Genomic DNA, 22837 nt, shown 5'->3' on the forward strand with positions numbered 1-22837 from the left:
GCTTATGCTTTCACAGCGTCTGCTTTTGAGTCTCCAGAAGTTACTTCTTTTGACCTGTTAGTCAGGTTCCAGCAAACATAACAGAGGGACAGAGATTTCAAAGATATTTTGTTCCTGTGAGTTTAAAGGTGAAACATGCTACACTAATATCCTTACTGAGGGCAAGATTGCAATGTGAGATTGAGTGTCTTGTTAATCATCAAATAATCCATACGGTTCTGACAATACCTTAAATGCCCCAGCTGTAGCAAAACTTTTCATCACTGCTCCCACCTTACTATGGAAAGGGTAGTCCAGTGGCTGTGGCAACCCCGTATTCTCCTCAGACGGTCTGTGGCACAGACAATGGAGGACCAAAGTCAAGCCTGGTAGAAAGAGATGCCACTCCACTAACTATAAAGGATTGCACCAGACATTTGCCCGATCTGATTTTTTTGTGTGTTTTTATATGTGCTATGGTCCGTATCCTTCCTGAAGTGACACAGTGCACATGTTAGAAGTTCTAAAAACAGCTTAATTTTTAAAACATCACTTAAACCCCCCACCCTGCATCTAAGCTTTTTTAAGAAGTTAGTTATTTACATCCTCAAAGCTCAAAAAAAGTCTCCTTGAACTTAATTTCAGGCTTTCTTATATAAACAAATAAAGAAAGGAGGGCTGATGAGATAATTTAGTCCCCAAATGAACTTGTTTGTGAGAGAAGAATAGTGATTGAAATTACTGTTGTGCTAAAGATTCTTGAAGAGCGTAGCCGCATACCCACCCTGTAGCAAAGGGCTGCCATGTTTCAAAGTCAAGCACTTGCAAATGAGGAAACCCAGGAGTTAAAGATGAAATGTGAATTCCTCACCTATGTGGACAGGCACTAAACTTAATCTCATACTAAAAATAGAAATTGCATATTTTGTTTTTATTATCCTCATTCACCCTGTGGTCCCAGCTCTGTACTACGCACTGTTCAAATCCCATGCAAACACAGTGTTATTAATTTTGTGACAGACTGTTCTGTGATAATTGTGACTCTAATATCTAAGTACATCAAAACCACCGCTGCATTAATCTTTATTATACTGCTGAGATATATGGTCTTATTAGTAGAGATAAATCTGAAAGATGTATTCTCATTTACTCAATGCCAGGCACTCGGGAGGTGATTTTTCAGAAGACGCAACCTTTGGTGTACGTTCATTCCGAGTGCAGTGCTGGGTGCCTTCAGCTGCGGCACTGAGTGCTCATCACTTTTAGAAATCAGACCAAGGCTCCCAGAAGACGAGGGTTGACGCCTCTGATGTCACTGGCTGTAGTCATGTGCCTCGCATCACGCAGCCCTCATTCCTACAGCCCCTGCGCAGCCTCGATTCCTTCCCTAAGCTCTCTGAGCAGGGCAGGGGTCTGGCTCCGTGTGCTCAGACTTCTTCCCGTAACGCAGGCAGCGATGGCAAAGGAGCTCGCAGGAGACCTGGGTGGGAGACTGCAGTAGGGAGGTGCAGTCTGGCAAAGTTTGCTAATTTCTGGCAAAAATCCCGAATTTTGGATGGTTACGTTGAAGTCCTCATGACAATTCCAAAGCAGTGCTCCCCAGTGGTCCCTTTCTGGAGTGTTATGAAGCACAGGATCTGTCTGCAGGTCTTACGGATGCTGAGACTCAGGACTACAAGCAGTCTGCTTCTGTCCCCTCCCTGCCTGGTCTCAGCCTGCATCCCAGTCCTTCCCACCACCAGCTCCTCATTCCCGTGCCATATATTCGGAGCCCCTTGTTTCTGGGCTGCAGTGGCTGGAGCAGGGAGAGCACACCAGGACGGGGAGGAACAGCAAGAGGGAAGGTCTGGCTCTGCCTTTGCTGCTCCGAGAGGAGGCATGTAAAGCGCATGGGGATGCATATGTATAGTGCAGATGCCTGTGGGAGGAATGAAGGGGATGATGTGTGCTCAGCTCAGGCAGAAACTATAGATAACTGTCAGACTACAAGTCTCCCGAGCACATGCGAACTGGATTTTTTTTCAGAAGCTCCAAACATAGCCACATTTGTACATATTTTCTTTAAAGGAAATTAAAGAGAGATTTTATATACGCCATGTCAGACAACCCTAACTGTGTTGTAAGCCCAGCGTATGATCCCTGGTACTTGCAGAACACCCTCTGTAAGTCAAGCGTTATATACCTTTTCATTAGTCAATTATCGTTTCTAACAACTCTTCAGGTTGTGAATTAACCTTCTTCCTTTTTCACTGGAGAGAAGATTGAGGCAGAAAAGTAAATTTTAGGGCCAGAAAGAGCCGCAGTGATCTTGTTTCGACATGGACCATCAGACATCCTTAAACAAATTCTTCACCACACAGGTCTAATAGTTTTCTTAAGAAAAAAAACGCTCACTGGTGGAGGGTCCTCTACAGTCCTGGGTAAATTATTTTAATAGTTATCTTCATTTATTTGTAGTTTGAATTTAATTAGCCTCAAATCCAGCAAATCGGATCTTGCTAGAATTGGCTTGATCTCTGTCACGAAATGTTTGTTTCTTACATAATGTAGTTACTTATTGTGAGGAAGTTCTCCATTGCTGTTCTTCATGATAACCCAAACAGTTTGTGCTCCTGGACTCTGACTGCGGGGCTCGTTTTCTCAGCCTTTCATCATTTTTGTGACTCTCTGCTCCAGTTTCTCTTGAAGTGTGGCTGCTTCTGGACACAGTATTGCATGCTATTTGCAAAGATAATACGCCCAAAGCCGTTATCATATTTTCTCCTAAAACACGACCGTTCATCAGAAGCAAAGCATTTGGCAGAAACGTGCTAATCACTGTTAATTTAGTGACAGCAGGCAGGTAGATTTCTATTCTGTCGGTTAGCCGTTGTGAGTGGAAGTCTTTTTCCAGAGCCGCTGCCTCCCAAAGTAGAAGCAACACATAATGCTGCGAAACCCCAAGCTATACTGCAGTGCCATCCCCTTCTTGCTTGGCCCGTGAAGCTGTGCTGCGGTTCTGCGGTGCAGTAGGGATGAGAGCACAACTTCCTTATTCCCAGGCTGCCTCTTCGAAACCTGCGACGCTTCGAAGCTGTGGTCTGCACAGCCCTTTTATGTAGCTCAGGCATTGAATGCATGGTATGTGATCACATTCGGGCAGGAAATGATTCATAAAATTTAATGAAAGGAGAGATCATTGGATAATGTAATTTGACCTCCTATAGCTACCAAAGCTACCAAATTTTTTTTCTGAGTATGCCTGCACTCAGCCCAACTGCTTGTATTTAATTTAAGCATAACTTCTGTTAGGCTAAACTGTACATTACAGAAAGACATCTAACAGTGATTTCAAGACAGCAGGATCCATTAAATCCTTTGTAGCTTGCCCCAGTGTTTAAATACTCACAGTGTTACAGATTTATGCCTTATTTCTTATTTGGATGTATCTGGCTTCAGCTTCGCTTTCGAAGTGCTTGCTATGTTTCAGATTAAAATAATTCACCACCCATATCTTCCCCATGAAAGTACTTCAGTTTACTCAAGTCACCTAATTCTTCTTTCTATGCAAGGCAGTTTCTTCAGCCTGCGAGTAGTTTTTTAGCTTCTTTCCTCGCCCGTTCCAATTTCTAACATTATTTGAAAAACACTTACATGGGAACTGTACATGCTGTTCCAGCATCGGTGTCATCATATCTGTAAACAGAGGTAAAATCACTTCACTTAGGTCAGCAACTGCATTAGCTGCCTTTGCAGCAGCTCCTCCCTGGGAGCTCAGGGTATGGGTTGTATTCATTTTTCACTTTGATCCCTAATTCCGTTCAAGAATCACTGGCATTTCAGGATGCAGTCCCTATTCAGTAGCATTGAATGGGGCAATGACTTGCATTCCCTATTCTGAGATGCAAGTGTTTGCATTTGACGGTATTAAAATGCATTGTGGATAAACAGAAACAGCCTACCGGGCACTCCAGATTGCTCTATTTCACTATGTCTTCAGCATTATTTACCACTCTTCTAAATTTGTATAACTTTGCAAATGTTATCACCAATGGCTTTGTTTTGAACCTTGATGCCTGCAAGATCTTTATAAAAACCTTTCTACTTAGCAGTGATTTCTCAAGGATTACTCCTCTTTTTTTTTTTGATCCAACACTTGACAAATTCTTTACTTACTGATACTGTACTCTGTAATACTTCATGGTAGCTTTTTAAAATCAGAATGTTATGCTGCTAAGTTAAATGATTTACTAATACAAGTGAATTCTTTCATCAGCTAGAGGTGATAACTTCTCAGTGAGCTAGTTTCACTCCAAAGAGCATGATATTCCATAGAATTCTAAGTGATGTCATTCGTCTTTCTTATCAGCTTTTCTGGTATTTTGCTTGGGATGGATGTCAGTCTCACCATCCGGTGGTTAGCTGGATCATTATGTTTCCCTTCTCTGAAGACTGTCATATAGCAGCTGTCTTTCAGTCCTTTGGATTTCCTCAGTGTTCAGAGATTCATTATGACTTAATGTCAGCAGTGATTAAAAGCATCTGACATAAGAAAGTGAATGATCAAGGCCCACATCTGCCCTTTCCCAGCAATTCTGTTCCTTTCAGTCCTAGATATCCTCCTCCTGAAGCTCCTTAAGCTTGTAAGCCTGCTCTCCTGCTGCTGGAGAGCAGGAGGGGTGGAAGGTTGCAGCTTTGGGTTCATCTTTGTCCTCCATCAAACAAGGGCAGAGCATGTGAGGGCTCTCAAGTGTTACAGAGAGAAAGAGAAAGAGAAAGGAAAGAGAAAGAGCATGATTGTCCTGAGCAGCCAAGTGCTGTCCCCCCAACTTCTTCCCCTTTCTCCTTCATATATAAGGCTGGTGGGCTGGTAGGGGAAGGAGCTCCCAGCCTCCTGCAGCAGTGGAGATAAGTCATGCTGTCCTAGAGGTGGAAAGGAGAGCTCACAGATGATCAGAAGAGGGCATGGTCCAGGCGGAACCATGAATATACGCTCTTCTCCAGTTTTTAAAAGAAATGTTTTCTTGGTCTATGTGCAGCTGAACAACTTCAAGTGCTGCTTTCAGCCATATTTTTAGAACCACTAGCCATGAGCCTTCTGAGTTTGTTTTTATTCCCATACATTCTTTCTCAAACTCATTTTATCTGCATGGTGCTATTGGCATTAGTGGTAGTAGCAGAAGCACCTCTTGGCTGTACACATATCTAGGACGTTGGTGTTCAGTTGCTGAGGCAGTGCTTCATACGATGTTGCTGTGGTAACCCCTTGTCCTAATTCTGTAGAAAGTTCCTGTAGAAAGCCTGAAGAGTGCATGGTTTATTCTTATTTGATGCAAGTGCATTATTCTCCTTCTTTTCAGAGGCTTGAAATAAATCTGTTGAACACTCTTACCTTTTATGCAGTTCTAACATACAGCCATCTCCATCTAATAAGCACTGTACACACTTTTTAGACTTCTTTTGTTCATAGTATTCTTCTAAAAAGCATACTATCTTTTCTCTTTAGCGCTGCAACTTGTGAATATTCCTTTGGGCCTTTACCTTTCTTAACCAGCGTTTTACACTTCATAAATTCTAGCTCATATTGTTTGCTATTTATTTCCTGGTTTTCAGTTGTTTGAATACTGAGGTCTTTTAATTTATTTCTATTTGCTCTTACGTATGCATCAACTGAACCAGAACGGGTTTTAAAACAAAGTGGTTCTTTTGGGAAATTGAATGAACTCTTAACTTTCAGTTTTCAGTTGAATTATGCTGTCCAAGTCTTTCTCCTCCTTGTAATTTTGCTCATGAAGGCAAGAGAAGGGAAGTCTAGCATGTGACACTGTTTTGAAACATGAACTATGAGTCATAGAATCATGTTATGGACAGGAAGGACTCAGAACACAAAAGTATTACAATATAAAGAAAATATCTTTTAATGTAAGGTCTCACAAGAAACTGCAGCAATTCTTTTGGCATCTTCACACCATTTCAGCTTCCCACTGGAGGAGAAAACCCACCAGGGTACATGAAATCTTCAAAACTGGTGGACTGTTGCAAAAAATGAGCTTGTAGACTAGCCTAGCCGAACAAGATCTTTGAAGGTGGCAAGGTGACTTTATCTAAGCAAAGGCTGGGGAATGAACAAACTTTCTTAACCTGGAGCAGTATTTATTGCACTGTATCTTATCCCTCATAGACTTTGGCCAAGCAGTTCATCCGTCTAATTTCACATGAAATTGTCCCAGAAATAGTGAAAAGAACTGTTTTGTGTATTTCTGGAAGAACTCTATAACTGACACTGCACCAGCTGGAGAACGACTGATGTTTCCACTATCAGCTACAATTGAGAGAAGGCTACTACTGACCTGATCTCTATACTATGCATCATTTTAGAATAAATTCTCAAGGAAAGAACCATTAATGGCTGTGGTTAGTTATGTAATGGAATAAAAATGGAATATAGATTTAGATGATTTTGACAAAGTAACCTGAGAGCTTTCTGTTGATACAATAACTGATTTTCCAGATCAGGGAAACATGGTAGACCTAATCCATCTGAATTTGGTGAAGGATACTGCGCTGCTGAGGACTCAGACAAGACTTGAAAGGGTTGGAGGAAGGAACTGGGTCAACAACATGTGCTGAAAGGAAAATGACTGATCAGGAGGGAAACTACAAGCAGAGTTCCTCAACTATCAGTTTGGAGACAATCATATTTTTACTAAGAAATTTCATGCAAAACCAAGAGTCTACCAATAAACTTAGTCGCTTGCACTATCAATACAGAAGGGGATACAATTCTCAGACAACAAAAATGAACTGGAGATTAATTGTACAAATGGGATGGCTGGGCACTTTGGCACTAAGAGATTTTCTCCATAAACTGTGCATTTATTTATTGCAAGTTATACATAAAGATGGAGAACTGTGCATATTAGGTGACCACAGGATGACTGTGAGCCATGAATTTGATAATGGGTACGAAAAAGGAAAATGCAGTCACACAAATATCAAGTGAGATAATTCCCATAAAGAATTAATGGTTTGTCAATACATATGTATATATATGCATGTATGAAATAAATACTTTTAGATTTTACTTAATATACTGTGCATGATTATGTTTATCTGTGTTTTAGACAGATTGATTGAAATGGGAAAGAAAAGGCTCCTAAGATGATGGGAAGAAAAAAGAGTTTGTAACACGAGAGGGAAATAAAAGAGTTTGGGTTGTCCTAGAATAGCAAAATGAAGGCTGACTGAATATATGACTGATATTTAAAAATACGCCAATGAGTAAACACAATGGAGGAGGAAGAGCTATTTAAACTAAAAGACAATGTTGGCAGAAGAACAAATGAGCATAAAATGACCATGAACAAATTTAAGCTGGAAAGCGAAAGGTTTCTAGTTATCAGAAAGCTGTCTTTCAATGAAAAGCAAAGCTCCTCTAAACAGTTTTTAAATGAAGTTCAGTAGGTTTATAATTTGCATTATATGACATAGCTGACTTTAGTAGCATGGGATTTGATTCAGTGACATAGAAGGTCCCCTTAATTTTACATCTTACACAAAGCAGCAAATACTCTTGAGATATAGTAACCTCTTGGGCAGCATGCACCCGCTGTTGAACAGCACACAGCAAGACTAAAATACTCTTTCAGACAGAAAATCAAAAGACTTTGATATTCGGCTAATCTCCAGAAGATTTAAACAGACCGAATGCAAAGACTTGTTTCAGAGCTTGCAATGTCTCTAAGGCCAACGTGCTCAAACAGAGCAATAATAAGGCTAAGTTTTATCTGAAAATTGTCACCTCCATCAGCACTGCATTGGGATGGGTCCTAGTGCTAACTGCAATACTGTGTGTCACTTCTTAAGCTGTCAACAGATATACTCTCAGTCATTAAAAATGAGCATGTGAGGACCTGGAAAAATGCTGATTTGAATAATTGCATCCTACTTATCACAGTGTCAGTAATGGAAGACAATGCTCCTGTGTATTTAAAAAGCTGTGAAATCCTCCCTGCAGAAGATGATGGGTAGTATCATTCATTCTTATTTGTTTAGCTGAATTTAAAAATGAGCCTAGAGGAAAAAAATTAATTTTGGATATCGAGTAAACAGGATGTATTTTATACCCATTTTTATACCATGTATAGTATGCTTAATTTAAAAAAATGAAAATTGAATATAAACATCAATATTCTAATAATATTAAGGTAGGAAATTGGAATAAGCCTTAAGCTTCTATCTTAACTAATGCCACTGTGCTTTTTAGTGTTGTTGAATGCCACACTCAAGGAACAAACATTTTCCTCGGTTGAACTTTCTCGGTGCTGTCATTTTGTACAGCGGTATGAAGCACAGAAACCTCTAAACTAAGAAACATATTCCTTTTGTTTTTCAGCATCAAAACAATGATTCCTCCAGGGGAATGCCTATATGCTGGGAGGAAAAGGAGGAAACCCATTCAGAAACAGTTAAGTATCATATTCATCAGGAGGCATCTCCCTCTGAATGCACGTGCTAGAAATGAGGTAGAAGGAGGATCCCATTCCTCCCATGGTCCGCTGACACAGGAGAGACCTAATCTCCTTCTCTGCAGCGAGAAACCCCTGGCTGGGAGGCTGGCTCCTCATGGTTAAGACTGGCTCCAGAAAGGATCCCGAGCATGGGTCAAACCGTCCTTACCCATCAGTAGGTGCCCCAGGAGGAGGCCAGCGGTGGTTGTGTGTACCGCAGTGGAGTGCAGAGTACACTGCTGTGAGGAGCGGAGAGGGACAGCACTTTTTCATAGGCAGAAGATACTGGTGGACTAAATGTCAGCTGGGCAATGGGCCGGAGCTCCACGCTTCTGTGTTCCTCACCGCCCGTTCAAGGAGCCTTTTGAGAAGCTGTGTGTCAAGTGGCACCAGTGCGCTGGCATTGCGCTGCCCCCTTCCCCCTTCCTTGGCTTAGCCTTGCTTGGGGCATCGCTAAGTCCGTCATGTGTGAGCCTGGAAAGTGGGTCAGTTCAGCCAACTGAAAAAGCAGACTGGTGACTCACTTTTTGCATAAAGAACACATCATTTTCAAACCGCTATTTACTATGGGATCACTTTCATTAGGAAAAAAATGGGAGAGAGGAATTGTATGTGTGAAGGCAAAGCAGAAAAAGAAAAAAAGCAATGGGAAGTTGTTACTACAAGATGCTTGCAATGGGAGGGAAAGAAGGTTGCTATCACTCAAATGTAAAATGATTTCCAGATGCCATAAACCGCTCTGTGAAATGAAGCTTTTTAATATAATCATCCCACATCTTCTGTGTTACACTTGATTATATGGTTATGAAACACACATTTTTACTGTGTTAAAATTATGAACTAGCACTGGTGGCCTTCACAGACAATATAAGGATGAGAAGGTAACTAAAATAGATTTCCCTATTTTCAGTTGTTCAGAACTTCTAAAAATAACCCACTTGGCTTAAAATTGTATATATTGGTCTAAAGTCAAAGGGGAGTTTCTCTGAATGTTTGAGTGAAATCTGTTGATTTTGTTTGGATTTTGGAGAGTATTTGCACATAAACCACTTGTTCCAACTTAAAAAATATTTCTTTTAGTGTAAAATATATCATAGATGACAATTTCAATAGACAAAGTTAATGACATAAGAAAATGATTCTTCCTGCAAAACCTGACTGTTAAATCCAAAATGTATGTAACATTTCTGCACTGCTGTTCACGTATGGATGTGGATATTTAACTTTATAACCGCATGAGGTATGGAAGCACTCCAGTACATGAAACTACCTCTGTGTGAACTGTTTATGAATCATAACTTTTGTGAGAAAGGAAGGAGAGTTGCAGTTGCTTTGAGGAACATTAAGCTTCATATTTGGAACATATATACTAGCTAGAAGAACTTCTCTTGAAGATGACTTCCAGATAAATGCAATGGCTAAGAAAACTACTTGTTAACAAAGGATGTAAATGTATTCAGGAGCCTTTTATGAAATTCTGGCTTCAACAAAATCAGAGGCAAATTCTCAGTGAATTGGATGGAACCAAGTTTTCACCTTGTGAGTCATCACCAGTAATGCTACCTTGAAAATAGCTTTGCTATGAGATTGTAGTACAGGTACCTGAGCATGAGCTTATCCAGCCAGGACATATACAATTTTGATCAAGAAACTTGGTTTTGGTTAAAGCAAAGGGAATCATATGCTTTGGATTATTAGACTGCTGAGCTCCCGCACGGGAGACAGCCCTCTATTTTCTGTGGTTGGGTACTTATCATTTGCTGAGGATGATTTCTCAGTTCCTAGCAACACTGGTCTCTTCCTCAAATGTTATCCATTTGTGGACTTGCTCTCTGATAAGCCTTTCCGGGGCTCATTCCCTCATTCAGGGACTTCCTAACTCTGATCTAAAGAGGCTCTGAATGCCCAAAACCGACTGGCTCCTTTCACGGTCTCTGTCCTTCAGTCCTACAGACCTTACTGACATTTCAGGACTCCGAGGTATCCTTACTGTTATGCTGCCTCAAATCACTTATCTTGAATTTAGAAGGGTAGACATAGCCTATTAATTGAACAGTATATTTAACCATGATTTTGATCCATGTCATACCATTTTTGTTACAGCTTTTTTTCTGTTTGATAGCATAACACATTTTCCTCCATGGCCTTGTTCTACTTTTCCCTTGTCATTCTGATAATGAACCATGGTAGATGCTGCCACCTGTTCTGGAAGAGGTATTTGATCAGCTGAAAAACCTTATTTTTCACAGGAAAAAAGTTGATGGGAATTCTTAGGCCAGTCCTAATAATGATTCCTCTCTTTTTTCCACTAATAGCCTCTAGAAATTTCACTTTCTCTTGACAAAGGGATAAGTGAGCTCAGGTGCCAGTCTGAGCAGCATGCTTGTATTTCTGTAGGGATTAATGGATTAGTCCTTTGGAAGGCCAGCATTCAAAGGACAGAGGAACAGTTTTCCCCTTTGCAGAGCAACTGGGACGTTAATGTCTGCCCATACTCAGTGCATCCCAGGAGGCCAACTCTCTACCTCTCCATCAGTTTTTTGTGATCAGGCTGTCAAGCCAGGTGGTGATCCTGCAGCTGGCTTTTATTTCAGGATGTCACAGAATTATATCGCTCACTACTTCCATGGTTTTTGAGGCACAGAAATTCTAGTCTGAGGTAGTTTTACAGAATAATGATGAAAATGTATGAAGAAGCTCCACGGGAGAATGCAGAGACCCATAAGACTGTGGAAGAATGTGTGGGAAAACTTGTTTTACCAGGAAGACCTAATATGTTTCAGTCTTCTTCTCTACACAGAACTAGGAGAGGCTATCTTCATTAGGTTGCCATTCTTCAGACAACACATTGGGTTTAAGTTCTACTTTTATACATGCAAATAAATAAACTCCCTAGCTGTTCTCCTTTTGCCCCAGAAAGCTTCCAAACAAGCCCCATTAAATGTGGTCTACACTAAAGAATTTTGGCTTTTATGGAACCAGTTCGAACATCTGGAGCTCGAACTGATTGAAAAATTTCCATCAGATATGCTTTTCAGCCAGAGAACTGGAGTTTTGACTAAAGGAAATATTTTCTACCAAGTGTTTGTTTCCTGTGGAAATCTAACATTTTACTGGCAATTCAAGCATGTGAAAACTAAAGAGATCTTGTTTTTAACCTCAAACTGAAATCATTGTGCTGAAATTAATACTTGATACTAGAAATGCTAAGGCAACACTTCAGGACAGCTACCATTTGAGAGCTTCAGCCACTTCTTCATCTCAAACCCTGGCATCTTGTAAAACTCTCTCCCTTCACAAAACATTTCTTGTAATGTTTTACAGCTCTTTAAAGGCAAGCTACAGCTGCCCTAGCTCTGAGTGTATCTATAACTGCTCCAAACTGCCCACTTCAGCCAGAACCGTACCAGTGCCAGGGTAAACAGAGACCTCAGGAGGTGCAGCTCTCTCCTGCTTCCTAGTTCTCATTTTAAGGCCCTCTGTGGCATAGCCCTTCCTCTGACTTGGTATCACACTATCCCACCTCTCATCTGCTCTGTCAGTGTGATGTCTTCTTGACCATTAGTTCTGCTTTTGCCTTTCCTTACTGTGAAGACCCAGAAGAGGTAGAAGATGGCAAAGGGCCCCCTTTCCTTCACACAGCTTTCTCTCAGTTGGTCCTTTTTGCTCGTAGGAGATGGTGAACATCTGCACATAGACAGCTGGCACTGGAGCTCAGCTCTGCAAGGATACCTATGCAATGCCCAAGCACAGCTCAGTGGCTGTGGGTGCCGGTCAGTACGTTCATGATAATCATCTTGCTGTTCCTTTGCAGTTAGCCTATCTGTTGCATCTCACGGTCTCTCTCTTCCCTTTCCCTTCTTACTGAAAGCTTGCTGTCATAGTAAATGATTAGATTTTTCTCAGTTTATATCATCTACTGGTTTAACACTTCAGCATACTTTAAAAACTTATTCAGAGCGAACTTTTCGTTAACAGGGTAGGGCTCCCTCAGAGGGCAGCAGACAGCAGGCAGAGCTGTAGCTGCAGGAAATTCCTCTGCAAGCTCACCAAACTGGTTTACACTAGTGGTGGTCTGTGTGTCATGGGCACACTGAATCATTAAAGCGCAAATAGCTCAATGCCTTTACGTACCACTGAAACAGAAAATGTTCTCTGCACCAGCTCCCACACTCACTTCCTACCGAACAGGGACTGGTGATATGGGTCTTGTACAGGTACAAGTACTTGTGAGTGCAGAGCAGAACTGAAACGGTTTAACTGTTAATGCAAAGAGGGAAATGCAAAGAGTGTTGTATGAAAAGCAGCGTAAAAGAGGTATCACAGAGTGAGTGCTACGTCTCTGCTGAGACCTGATTTACACGGTCTGAGAAGCCCTGGTTTAAGGCGAACACACGTACCATCTACTTTCAGCTCAAAATAAGGGCTAGAGTTTCCATTTGCCTCAAAGCAGCCCATTGAAGAATTTTCCTGCCTGCCCTTTTCTGTTTGTGGATAGCTATGCTAGCCTTTCCGGGGAACTTGCATTGTTTTAAATCGCATCCACTTGTCCCCTAATTACGATTTACATCAAACCCCTGTTTGTTTGGATTCGCTGCCTTTCTGAATCATTTCCTTCGGTTTTCAGGAAGGCTCTGTCCTGAAGTTTCTTGGTAGTCTTTTTATACCATTCCTCACAATCTCCAGAAAACTGTTCCCTACGCTCAGTACAAATGCAGTCCACATGATTGCCTCAAACCATACCTTGCTGGCATAGAGCAGTCACTATTTTGCGTCGTAAATAGGCTTGAGCAATTTCTATTTCTATTCCGTGTTAGTCTTGACAATTTTTACCCCTTGAACTCATCAGTCTAATTTTCCTTATTGGAATTAATTTTTTTCCATCCTAAATTGCTTCCTTGCTTCAGCTCGGTTGTCACATACAAAGAGCAATTAGTAAAAGCTTATGTTCTTTAGCTTCTACCAAACTATAAGCTATATTCCCACAAAATTACTGCTCTCCACAGGTCAGATGTCCTTTTGGTACCATAGTGAGGATGGCTGAGCTTCAGAGTTTACTCCAAAAAATTAGTGCCCAGTATGTATACCCTCTTTTGAAAAACAGCTAACTCTGGAAAAGCAAAAAAAAAGAGAGTATTCCTTCTTTGTTGATTGCATTATTTGTTGCATATTTGCTCACTCTGAGGAAAGTTATTTATTCATCCCAATCAACAAAATCTCGCCTCTGTCTTTGAAAGCAACTCGTGTTATTGAAGGGCCACATACCAGTTTTGGTAATTTTGAATGAAAAAGCAGGAATTATATGTTTTCACTGACAGCTACCTCAAACATTTTTTCATTCATTCTGTCCATCAATGTTGTCCTGTTAAAATGAACTGAAGACTCTCAAAAGTAGCAATGATTTTTTCATACCTGATTTGGTTTAAGAGGTTTTCAATTAGCAGGAAAGTCAGCAAGCGCATGTACAAAACATGGATCTTTTTTTTACTAATTCCTAAGCACAACATTAATTTTTTTAATCACAGTTACAATGATAAATTAAGATTGCACCTATAAGAGGGGAACACGCAAATGTTGCAATTTAACCCTTTAACGACCTTGTGAAATACTAATGCTCCAAATTAAAATTATGATTGAAAAATATAGTAAATGTGTGGAGTGTGGAAACACAGTAGTAAAGTGCTACAAATAAATAGTTTTACTCTGATTCTCCACTGCAGCACCAGCTAAGCTACACAAGATTATGATCCTTGCCTTTAGTTAGGTGAAAGTGGAAACTGTTAGCACACCTGTGTTTTCCTTGCCTGCCATTTCCCATTCTTGAGTATTTTTCCATCTTTTCCTCCTTGATTTTTCTCTCGATGTCTCTTATTCTGGAGAAGATGCCTCAGGATGAATGTGGCAATGTGCTACAGTAAGAACTTGAACGCAGGCATTACAAGAGCGAGTGGAGGACCAGCAGACACAGCACTAAGTCCCCTGGGAGATGCTAGATCAGCTATAGCACTGGGCTGCTCTACTCCCTCTGAGATCGTGGATCTGCATAGTTTACAGCTCCAGTGGCCTGTGGCTCGTTCCTGGATAACACACTTGACTACTGCTGGGTCCAGCAATGCCTGTCTGCTGGAGATGATAACCACTTTCTCAAACTTGCCACTCAGGTCGTCTTGCTTAAGCGACAAGCCTGTGCTTCAGCACTGACCACCCCTCGCTGTCGTGCTGGAAATCATTTCCATGACTGTGTGCAAGTGCACCAGCTTTTCCTTTTCTTCCTCTTGTGAACAGCATCTTACGTGTTCTGTGAGAAGAATATCAGCAGACACCCCAAAACTGAGCTTCCTCATTTGTGACGTATTTCATCTTAATGCATTTTCACAATAGCTTTTCTGAGGCATCTGGTCCTGTTCACTGCAAGAGAGGGACATGAAATGGAGATGGACTAGGAGTACTTGGCTTAGAAATCTGAGTAACATTAGTCTTTATGTTTTGGAAGGAATACCAATGTTCTTGAGAGAGAAACGAAATTCTTATCTTTGTTATTAATGATGTAGGAAGGTAAATGTGAGAATGTTCACAGGATTTTTGAGCTTGAAGAAAGAATGTCTCTTCACCTTGCTTCCCATACTTTTAAAAATCCTATCTAAAGACAGGCTCTTTTCTTAATTATCTCCTGACCCACAGGTTAAGTTTGAGTCATTAAATGGAGGGCACTAAGATGCTTTGAATGAATACAGTGGATATTGAATGGGTTCATGCATTAGTCACGGTAATTTTCCTCTGTTGTTCTGACCCTCATTTGTACAGCATAGATGAGAAATCATTTTTCCTGGTATTCACTAGAACATGAAGACAGGACCCATTCCCCTAAGGTGAGAGGGTCCTGAGTAAGATATATCAGTTCTTCATCTGTTTTTCACTGGACAGATGTGAAAAGAGAGGCCAATGTGCATGTCTTTGCACTATGGCAAATGCAGAATGGTAAAACTTTTTGGCAGGTGACAGAAACTGTAAAGATTTTCATAGAAGCTAGGTTAAATATGCCGCTTATCAACTAATTGCAGACAACATCTGAGTCTCTGGTTGTACAATTTGGAGGTAAAACAGGTAATTGAAAATGTGTTCTCCACCACAGAAGGCCTGCAGTCGGGAATGAAAAATCAAATCCTTCAAAGAGACACAGGGACCGTCTGAATGCAGAACTGGACCACCTGGCCAGCCTCCTGCCTTTTCCACCTGACATCATATCGAAGCTGGACAAACTTTCCGTCTTGCGCCTTAGTGTCAGCTATCTCCGAGTCAAAAGTTTCTTTCAAGGTAGGTCTCTTTAAGATATCAATAGCCCATTAAAAGTCTCCCTCTAATTTATTGCTGCTTTGTACTTATCATGAGTAAAATTAACATGCAGTATTTTATTGATAAAGTAAGAAAAAAATCTAATCTCTACTATTGAATTTATTTTGTGCACGGGATGTTATATTGGAAATTTTCTGCGTTTCCTCCTATGCCATTTGTGTGCTTTTCACCAAATAATGGGTTAACCCCCACCCTTCCTCAGCAGGCTTTAGGAAATGGGAAGACATGACTGTAAAATCCCTAAACTGGCTTGGAGCAGATGTAATACCTGTTATTACTTTGAAGTCCCTTTTTGAAGCTATTATTGTGCATGTTTGCAATGTCTGTTTAAATACAATGCGAAAGTCAAACAACTACCATATTACCTGTGTTTGCTGTATGACAAGAGGAAATGGGCTTCCTTGAAAGGGCAAAAAGATCACTTTCTTTCAGGATAAGTGAGATCTGAAGTTTAAAGTGTCGACTAAGCTGTAATAGGCTACGCTTTGTTTTTGTAGCTGTCTGGCACATTGCACAATGAAAGCCAAATGTGCATGTTCAGATGTACATAATAAGAATTCTTCCAAATTTGCAGACAGTTTTAGTTTCTTCTGTTGCTGAAGAGTTCACAAGAGCAAAATCTCGATTAGGGATTTAACAATTAAAATCCTTTCTGGAGTTGTTTAAAAAAAAAAGAAATAAAAAGCATATTTGAAGGAGTATAATTGACCAAAACTTATAGATGGACTGTAGAGATATTTTTATGGACGTTATTTTTCCTTTACTGCTCTTTACTACTCCTTCCTGTTACTGTTCCTTATTATGCACAACAGAGCCCTATTTTTTGTTTTTTTGTTTTGACTGAAGAACGAATCTGTTGGTTGGTTTCTTGCTTTTTTGGACATATTTTAGTATAAAAGAAATGCCAGATTTTGGATAGGCTTTGGCAGACTGCAGGGCATTTTACAAGCTGACATCAGGTTACAGATGGTGATACTGATAGCAGGAGCCTCCCATGTCAGCTGTGGCAGCTGGCTGCTCAGCCTCCAGCATCCTGCAGTTGAGTGCCTCTCTTTCCCTTTGGACACATACCTGAGTCTTATGGTCCCTTCCTCTGAGCTTTACTTTCGTTTCCCATGGATTCACAAGCAATAAGCTGTCTTCAGCTGCCTTTACTACTCTTCTGCCGGAGTTTCTAAAATCCATTGTCTCCTTTTTTTAAAGGGATGGGATAAAAGGAAAACAAGTAAAGCCAGACTTCATTACTCTGAAATGTTCCATGTTTCAAGAGATTTCATTTCATTTAATCCCCAAATTACCTAATTGAACACATAGTTTGTGTTCCCTTCATTCTTATTTTTAAATGTTTACATCATGAAACTAAGGTTACAGAAAGCATTGTTTATAGTGAAGGAAGGAAACTACATGCCATTTTAAGACAAGAGAGCAGGCTGGAGCTTCAAAAGGGTGGAGTGGAGGAGAGGTGAGCCGTGGAAACAGAGCTGGGTGAGCAATGGGTGCGAATGTTTGGGTAAGAGCAGGAGCTGCAGCCTCAGCTTCATGGCACGTCATAATCTACTTCCTTGTAGTTGTGGAGAAATAAGGCAGAAGCTGATTTTTTTAAACAAAATCTTTGGTAGGAAGTCACCTAAAAAAAGCAAATGAAAAATATCCATCCCAGTGTTTTGATCTTTGTTGTGATGAAAGAGGACAGAAGAGCAGAAATGGCCTGTTTGTGGCTTTTTAAATCAAAGGAGTACTAAGTTGTGAGCTGTTATAAATACTGTGAGGACAGAGAGCAGACCAGTGGCACACAGAGATGTTATAAAATTGGATAAAATAAAATGTATCTGGAAAAACTGACCTAGCAAATCCGTACTAATTCACTCAGGGAAAATTAATCCAAAGCAACTGGTGTTCAATAGAAGAGACAAACCTGGAAAAGAGAACATAAAAACAATAATCGAAGAGGGCCAGTGGTCAGCAAATTGTTCTATGCATGTAATTCGATATGTTGACATAAACAAGAAAGCCAAGTGTGGATTTTGGTCTGTTTGCCCAGAGGCAGCATGTCACTACACAGGAAGGTTATAATCCCTCTCTGCATGAGACCAGCATGACTCCATCTGGAATACAGCTTTCTGTTGTGGGCATCTCCTGGTTGCAAGGGCATTAGTACATATTAAGGGGTTTGGAATAAACACAGGGAAGAAGTGACTATAAAGTTGGAGGGACAAAAAAAAAAGAGTGAAATTAGCTCGAATGTGTATAGTTTATATGCTTCGGCTTTGTCTTCATAGGAGAGAAGGACGAGAAGGGAAGGAATTACATAGGATATTTTAGTGGCACAGTGGAGGACCCAAGGAGTGATGATGAGCAAGCTGAAATTTGGCTTGAATATCAAGCAAAACATATGTGTAATGAGTTCTGTTCAGATACCCAATATTCCTAAAACTGATGCACTGGAGATTCAGGACATTCAAATTTGTAATCTATGACACACAGGCATGTGCATCTTTTGTTTAAAGTACTGTTCTGTGAGTTTTAAGGGAGTTAAGCTTAAATTCCATGTTTTTAAAAAGTGCTTGTAAGAATGCTGTTTGCAATTTTTTAAAAACCATGAATAGTGCTATTTGACACATAAGTTCATATATGACATTGCAGATTCAACCCATAACAGTTCAGCAATTCCTGTGACAATTATAATTATACACCTTCAACAGTCCCAGCGGTTTCTAGACGTACTCATTTACTTGCCACTAGGTGTCCTTTCAGTAGCTACTCTGCAATACTCAGTGTGTAGCACAAATGTTGTATTTATAAAGATCAATAGCCAATTAAAGGGCATGGAGTGACTTCACCATATTGATTTCCAGTATGAAAATCATTTTGCAGAGAATTAGGTATAAGGGGATAGAGAATATTCATCGGTCATTTCTTCCCTCTTTGGTGACCGTTACAGGTTTGTACTTTGAAGCATATGGCCGTTCATCTAAGTTAAGTTGTTTAAGCAAAGGCCTGGTCCTTTGCTAAAATTTAGATCTGGTTGTTGAGACGGATTTTTCTACTATTCAGTTTAACAGTCACCATGGTGGATTCCCTCTCTCATTCTCAGAAACGTTTTCCTTTGGCTTCAGAACAATTCTTCTGTCTACTTGGTTTACAGTCTTCCTATCTCTGTTATCAGTTGGCAGCGGCTCTATTAATAGCCCCACTCCCCCCAAGCTATATGCATTTAGTCATTTTGCATTTTCCTGATAAGCACTTCAAAATGGCTTTCAGCAGTAACCTTCCGATCTCACCAGATCTCTTGTATAAAGCCGCGTGGATCTAAACCAGTACCCAGCCTGAGAGACATCAACTGCTACAGGAAGCTGTGCCGGTCGTTTGGCCCTGACTAAAATTTGCCTTGGGTGGGGCTCCTGTGGGAGTGGAGTGGTACTTAGTGGCTGTGACTACTTGAGCTTGCTGGGCCTCTATCTTGGCCATATTCCATCTTGGTTAATTGTAGTCTGTCTTCCTTTACCACTCTTGACAATACATCCTTTAGTACCTCCTTTTTCTCAGTTTTTCCACCGGTGGAAAAATGGCGGTCTTGCTCCACTTCAAAACCGACTCCCTTTTGTTGATTGTTTAACTTGTTCCCTTCTAGTATAGGTGTTAATTTTGTAAATCAATGTAAAAAGAATAGCACCTTGTTCTTTTAGCATCTCAGATCCTTTCTAAGAGGCGGCTAACTTAAGCTTCCCAGTACCTGTAAGGAAAATAGTTACGACAATTTAGATAGACCAATACAGTTACAACTAGAGCTTAAAGCTCCGCATCTTTCAGTTCTTAGTGTAACTAACCTTATATTGGTAGGCCACTCAAACTTTCCTCCAACATACCATTCATTAATGTCAATCCTTTTAGCCATAAGCATGCCTAATAAATGATAACTAATGTTGCTGAGTACAGTCTTAGATGGCAAATGTAGAGACCTTAATATGGATCAATTTTTTGATTATTCAAGAAGTGGGGGTATTTTAAATCCTTCACTACATAATTTATATAAAAAGTAACTTAATTCAATAGCTTATGTTATTTTTCCCATCTGGACATTTTATGCATGCACAAATCTGTATTTTGGGTTTATACACAGACACATATGCAAACACAAAGACATGCATGCACACACAAAAACAGTGTCTTCCCAACAAAAATCTCCCTTGCAGTATTATTTTTACTCTGTTTATTTACTTTCAGACTTCAGTGCCTTCTCTGTATTTACGTACTTACAGACTTCATTTCATCGTGAAAGCTGAAAATTTGATAAATTTATGAGTGACTAAATAAGGAATGTAGAGAGTCCTGAATTAACTCTGTGAAGAAATATATTCAAGGTTTCTGTAAATTTTATATTAAAATTGTAATCCAGATCTTTCAAAAATTAGTGACAGTCAAGCATGGAGACATGTTGTTTCACCTGCCTTAGACTGAAGTTATATATGGATTTTTAAACTGAATTACAGGAGAATCTGAGAAACTTGTCACAAATGTTATGTTGTCTTCTTCCATGTAGTTTAGGAAACAGGCTTGTAATGGAATTTCCTCAATGAAGAATCAACTATGCCTAAACCTGAGGGACATTTGTCTAAATTTTTTGTAAATCTGAAACGTGAGTGATTCCACACCTTCCTTGGCAATCCCCAACATCCAAGCTGGATCTCTGCTATTGCAGTTTAAGCCCTCCTTCTGTAGAAGAACAATTTATTTATTTTTCTCGTAGCACCTCTGCTTTTACAGCCATGAAGGTGTGCCGTGTTTCCCTCAGTCTTTTCTTCTTTAGACAAAACAGCCTGCCCTGCTCCTTTGTTTTTTTCTCAAGGGCTATATTTTCTTTAATCATTCTTGTTGCTCTGCTTTTATCTTTTTTCAAAATTAATCTAGGGTATGGGCAATGCATCCTTCCATTTTACAGCAAATGAGTGATAACTTTTCTCAGATTATGGTTTCTTAAGTAAACTCGGACCCCTTTCCAAGAAGATTCTTCAGTTTACTTATGAAAACATTGTGAGACAGGAGGAATAACCTTTTTAAAGTTATGAAGACATGTATATCTATTGTTCTTCCCATCCACACGTCCAGCTGTAGAAGGTAATTAATTTAGTGTAACGTGGCAACATATCCTTGACAGATCTGTTGATTTCTACTTCTTTTTTATTACCTTTAAGTCTTTACAAATAGGTTGTTTGATATTTTTCTCCAGTATTTTTCTAGGGATTGATGCTCAGCTTAGCGGTCCTGCTATTCTTTGGTTTCCTCTTCCCATGCTTTCTAAAGATAAGCTCCACGTTTGTCCTCTTCCAGTCTTTCAAAATCTCCCCTTTTTATCATGATTTCTCATAGACTAATAGCTAATAGCTCTGAGTATGCTTCAGCTCATTCTCAGAATATGCTGCAATGACTTTCACCAGATGCAACCAACTTGCAAATATTACTCATCCAAGTACGTAAAGTGTTAGCCGTATTGCTGGTGTTTAGTGGCAGTATCTGTCTGATCCTAGCTGATGGAAGCAAAAGGAGGCAATAAACACTTAAACTTTTTTTTTGCATTATCTGTAGCTCCTCCTCTGCTGAGTATCAGAAAACTCTTTTCCCAGCCTTGTATGGTTAAAGCACTTCCAGCATGCTTTTTATAACCTTCACTTTCTTGCTACATCTTATTTTATGCATTGGCTTTTCTGTTTTTCTTCTTATACACTTGTGCTTTATTTTATTCATTTAAAAAAATATTTTCTGTGAGCTTCCAGTCACTGAAGAACTTAGGATTTTGTAAAGATGGTCTTTTCTTATATTTTGCACTCTTCACTGCCATTGACATATTTTACACTTATCCCCTACACATCGGTTTGTTGAAAGAGCATCCAGCTCCTACCTACTTCCCTTAGATATCTGTCCTCTGAGATTTTTCTTTCCAGTTCTCCAGGTGTACTGAAGTCTCCCTTCTTTAGGTCTGGTGTCTTCACGTTGCTGTGCCTTGGATTGCTGCTGCTGGGAGAACCATCGGTTCCAGGATTTCCTCATCGCTTTCACCAAGCTGCCCTCCCTCCTTCTAACCCATTTCTCCCCTTCAATTAAATCTCATATATATATTTTTTTTTCAGTTCTGGCAGGATAGCACACACTGTGTGGTTTCTGTCTTTCTTCTGATTTAGCATTTATATTAGTGGGTCATTTCCTTTTACTCATTTATGTGTTTGGTGTGATCCAATTCCCACCGATGTTTATCTTTAATGGAAATTGGATTTATCCCTTTTAAGAAGAAAGCAACAACGGATTCCTCCCAGCTGGCCTGATTTTCAGTATCCTCAATCACTTGCAGTCTGTTCCAGCTTTCATCTCCTCCTACTGTATCCATGGCTGTTGATCTCATAGCTCAATAACATACATGGACTTCTTACTACTTTGATTCAGATTCCTTAGGTTCATTCATTAGATTCTTTAGATTAGGCTGTTCTAAGGAAGGACAGCTATTGTTTATTGTAGTAGCTGAATATTTAGTGCTGCAGTCCACACTCCATAGCTTGCAGACCTGTTTCTGATGTGACATGCCTGTCACTCCAGTGACACTCACAGAAAATTAAGAGATTAAAACCTGAGGTGGGTAGGAAAGCAAAGAATGATCTTGCTTTCAGTGTATTATTATCTGCACCATAATGCTATTCAACACTGCTTTATGAGTGCTGCTTACCTGAACCAAAGCTCCTGGTCTGAGGATCCAGGATTCCACTGCAGTGCAGGCAGAGGGGTTATCAGGCATCCCTTTTTTCGCCACTGTCTCTCCCTAACATTTCTGTTTTCCCAGAGTTTTCTTTTCAAAATCTCCCAGCTAAAGTTTCTTTCTGGATTGACAAGTTCTGCTCTTTTGGTATAACTATGTTTTTGTAGATTTTACTTTACATAAGCAAGGGAAATTTTTCCACAACAAGATTTAACTGATTTTGAAACTAAACTCATACGTTTGAGTTTATTGTTACAATTATGGCCTATACTGG

The 22837-nt window shown here is 40.0% G+C and overlaps 1 protein-coding gene across 7 annotated transcripts in view; it reads left to right on the plus strand.

Moving 5' to 3' along the window:
- The window catches only part of AHRR (aryl hydrocarbon receptor repressor), a 93411-nt gene that overhangs the window by 9094 nt on the left and 61480 nt on the right, over window positions 1–22837 (plus strand). For 4 of the 7 annotated variants that reach the window (XM_072852911.1, XM_072852905.1, XM_072852904.1 and 1 more), the window contains 2 exons: window positions 8354–8425; window positions 15601–15782. In XM_072852911.1, the coding sequence (XP_072709012.1) occupies window positions 8354–8425; window positions 15601–15782 (254 nt within the window). Of the gene's footprint in view, window positions 1–8353; window positions 8426–15596; window positions 15783–22837 lie in introns of all 7 variants that reach the window. The other 3 variants (XM_072852908.1, XM_072852907.1, XM_072852910.1) reach the window with 1 other exon arrangement.

This window comes from Ciconia boyciana, chromosome 2 (genome assembly GCF_034638445.1).
Source record: "Ciconia boyciana chromosome 2, ASM3463844v1, whole genome shotgun sequence".
Taxonomy (NCBI): Eukaryota; Metazoa; Chordata; class Aves; order Ciconiiformes; family Ciconiidae; genus Ciconia; species Ciconia boyciana.